This window comes from Loa loa, assembly GCF_000183805.2.
Source record: "Loa loa unplaced genomic scaffold supercont3.730, whole genome shotgun sequence".
In the NCBI taxonomy this organism is placed as follows: Eukaryota; Metazoa; Nematoda; class Chromadorea; order Rhabditida; family Onchocercidae; genus Loa; species Loa loa.
Genome location: NW_018108910.1, coordinates 7079 through 10167, shown reverse-complemented (window position 1 = coordinate 10167; position 3089 = coordinate 7079). Strand labels below are relative to the sequence as shown.

At 20.9% G+C, this 3089-nt stretch overlaps 2 protein-coding genes across 2 annotated transcripts in view; both read right to left on the bottom strand.

The window, feature by feature from the left end:
- The window catches only part of LOAG_18948 (small conductance calcium-activated potassium channel protein 2), a 7069-nt gene extending 6021 nt beyond the window's left edge, over positions 1-1048 (bottom strand). Inside the window, exon 1 of the mRNA XM_020451610.1 lies at positions 1028-1048. The gene's annotated coding sequence lies outside the window, so the exon portion shown is untranslated. The remainder of the gene's footprint in view (positions 1-1027) is intronic.
- Positions 1049-1055: 7 nt separating this feature from the next.
- On the bottom strand, positions 1056-1311 carry LOAG_14047 (hypothetical protein; the record flags this gene model as incomplete). Its single annotated transcript, XM_003149549.2, has 1 exon — positions 1056-1311. A coding segment is annotated over one exon (256 nt), but the record flags the coding sequence as incomplete, so codon positions are not given.
- Between the last annotated feature and the right edge of the window lie 1778 nt (positions 1312-3089).

Sequence of the window (3089 nt, the reverse complement as noted above, 5' to 3'; positions counted from 1 at the left end):
TTTTTTTTTTTTAATAAGAAATATGGAAAGTTTTAATTTTTTTCTTTAAATTTTTAAATAGGCAGGTGGTGTGCCAAAGAATGAAAGGAAAAAAAAGAAGGGGAAGAAATATTGTTGTTGTTAATGATAACATTTGATGATGATGATGATGATTGTGATTAATATTAACCATGATTATAATCATATGTATTCATTGTAATTACTATAATTGGGCTCATTCAAATTGTTTCAATAATCATATTAATAAGAATAATGATAATAGTAATAGTTTTAATAATGATTATGATAAGAATAAAATAAATCATAAGTAAGACTTTTGATATAAATATTTCTAGAAATTTTGATATAAATTTTTATTTTTTATTTTAACAAATAATCTTTAATGATATTAAAATTTATGTTCCGAAATTTCAAAATATTTTGGTACCTTATTTTTTTTTCCTGATAATATCTTTGAAATTACTGTATTGTTAAAAACTTTTGTTATCATTTTATTTAACACTTAAATCAACCAATCAGAAATAATATAGCTTTGAAAAATTTTTATATTAAAAAAAATAATTTTTGCAAAAATTCATTCGTGATAAGTGGAATAATTCTTTAATGAATGAAAAATAATGAAAATACTGTAATAAATTTCAGATAAAAAAAAAATGAAATTCAAATTTCGAAAAATTTTATATATTATCATTAATATTTTGCAAAATTATCCATATTAATGCTAATATTTATAAAATAATTTTATAAAAATTCATTCATTGAAATGGTTTAATTTTCAGTAAAACTATTTTAGGATATTATATAATCAAATAAGAATGTTAACAATTAGTATTATATTAAAATAAATACAACCAAATATTTCGATCATTTAATAATAACGCATAATATATGTATACATATATTTTTTTAAACAGAAAAATCTAAATCAAAGAAAATTTTTTAATTTGAAAAAAAATTTTAAATTTTAAATATTTAATTTGAAAAAAAAGTTAAAATGAAAAAAGAAAGCATAACTATAACATTATACCACGATATAATTCTATAGGAAATCATGATTATCTTTTTTTTTCGTCTTTTTTTTTCCTTTCCTCTTTCTTTTTTTCCTCTTCGTCGTTTTTCTTCTGTAGATCAGAAGATTTCGTTGTAGTTGTCGTTGTTGTTATTATTATTATTATTATTATTGTTGTTGTTGTTGTTTGTTGTTGTTGTTGTTGTTGTAGTAGTAGTAGTTGTTGTTGTTGTTGTTGCTGTTGCTGTTGTCGTTGCTGTTGTTGTTGTTGTTGCTGTTGTTGTTGTTGTTGTTGTTGTTGTTATTGTTGTTATTGTTATTGTCGTTGTTGTTTGTTGTTATTGTTGTTATTGTTGTTGTCGTTGTTGTTTGTTGTTATTGTCGTTGTTGTTGTTGTTGAGATGGATGGAATTGTTATGAGATATCAGAATTGTTGACTTCTTTTCTGATCGATAAATTTGTACAATATATCAACCATCAAATATTTTTTTCGATTCACATCAGCTCTCATTTCATTATTATCTTTTAACATATTTGTGAAAATTTCATCATTCTAAAATAAAAATTTAGACAAAATCATGCAGTTAAAATAATTCACGTATCACGTTGAAATAAAAGAAATTATAATAGTTCCGTTTCATGTGAAAGCTAAAAGAACTTCCAATATATTCACGTTTTACGTAAGAGCAAAGAATTAAGATAGTTCAGGTTTCATGTAAAGGCGAGAAAAAACTTCGTAATATTTACGCTTCAAATAAGATTTAAAAAAAACAATCTACATGAGAGCAAAAAATTTAGGAGTGTTCACGTAAAACGTAAAAATAAAAAATTAAAATAGTTCACGTTTCACGTAAGAGTAAAGAAATTAAGATAGGATTATTCAAATTTTCATATAATTGCAGAAAATATATATTTTGTGATGAATAAAATTACAATCACAAAATGATAAATTAAGGAAATTAATTGTTTTCAAATATTTTATTTTAAATTTTTATTTTTATAAAAATTTTAATTTTTATTATTTAAACAGAAAATTGCTACTATTGAAAGTTGTTGAAATGGTAAGAGAGAGGGAGAGAGAGAGAGAGAGAGAGAGAGAGAGAGGGAGAGTGAATACATTCAATGATAAGAATATACATTTTATAATTAAGAGATACTTTTTTTTTTTGCTCTCTCTAAACAACAAATATTATAAATTAATTAATTAATAAATAACAATAAAACTTATCTATCAATTGATTGATAGAATGACATTTTTTCACAAAGTTTCAATTATTCAATAATAATAATAAACTTTAAAGATTATTTACTTACATATGTAATCATTATGCTTGCTTATTTAAATTTTGCATTTTAAAATTTGAAATGTATAATTAGAATATATATATGTATATATATATATGTATTAATTAATTAATTGAAGTTATGTAAATCATTAGCGTAAAAAAAGGAAAATTGATTGATGAAGTAAAAAATAAATAAATAAGTAAACGAACAATAAACATCATAATGAAAATGACGTGATATTAACGCTTAATTACATTGAAATAGCTTTTTTTTGCAAAACGAAAAATAAAAAAAAATTAAAAAAGGAAATGAATAATCGAAAAAAGAAAGTTCCAGTAATTTCGAACATTTTATATTGGGATTAAATTAGATAAGCAAATGCGCAAAAAAGGATTGAAAAGTGAATAAAATGTTCTTTTGGTAATGCTTTCTTGCATGGATTAAAATTCTTTAAAAGCTTATATATGAGAATTTAAAAAAAAAAAAAAGAAAGAAAAAAAAAACGAAAGAATGAGAGAAAGTGAAAATGACAATCATTTTACGCCTTTGTCGTTTCCTTTTTTTTTTTTCCTTCTCTTTTTAAACTATAATATTATTTAATACTTAATTCGATAACTTTTCATATTTTATTTTTTGCTATTTTTTTTCAAAATAAATTTTTTTTTTTGTCAAAATTTTTATAAAAAATATTATTATCATATAACATTATCGTTATATGAAAAAAAAAAAATACAAAGTATGATAAGAATTTGATAAATATGATAAGAAAAGTATGATAAAAATATAATGATAA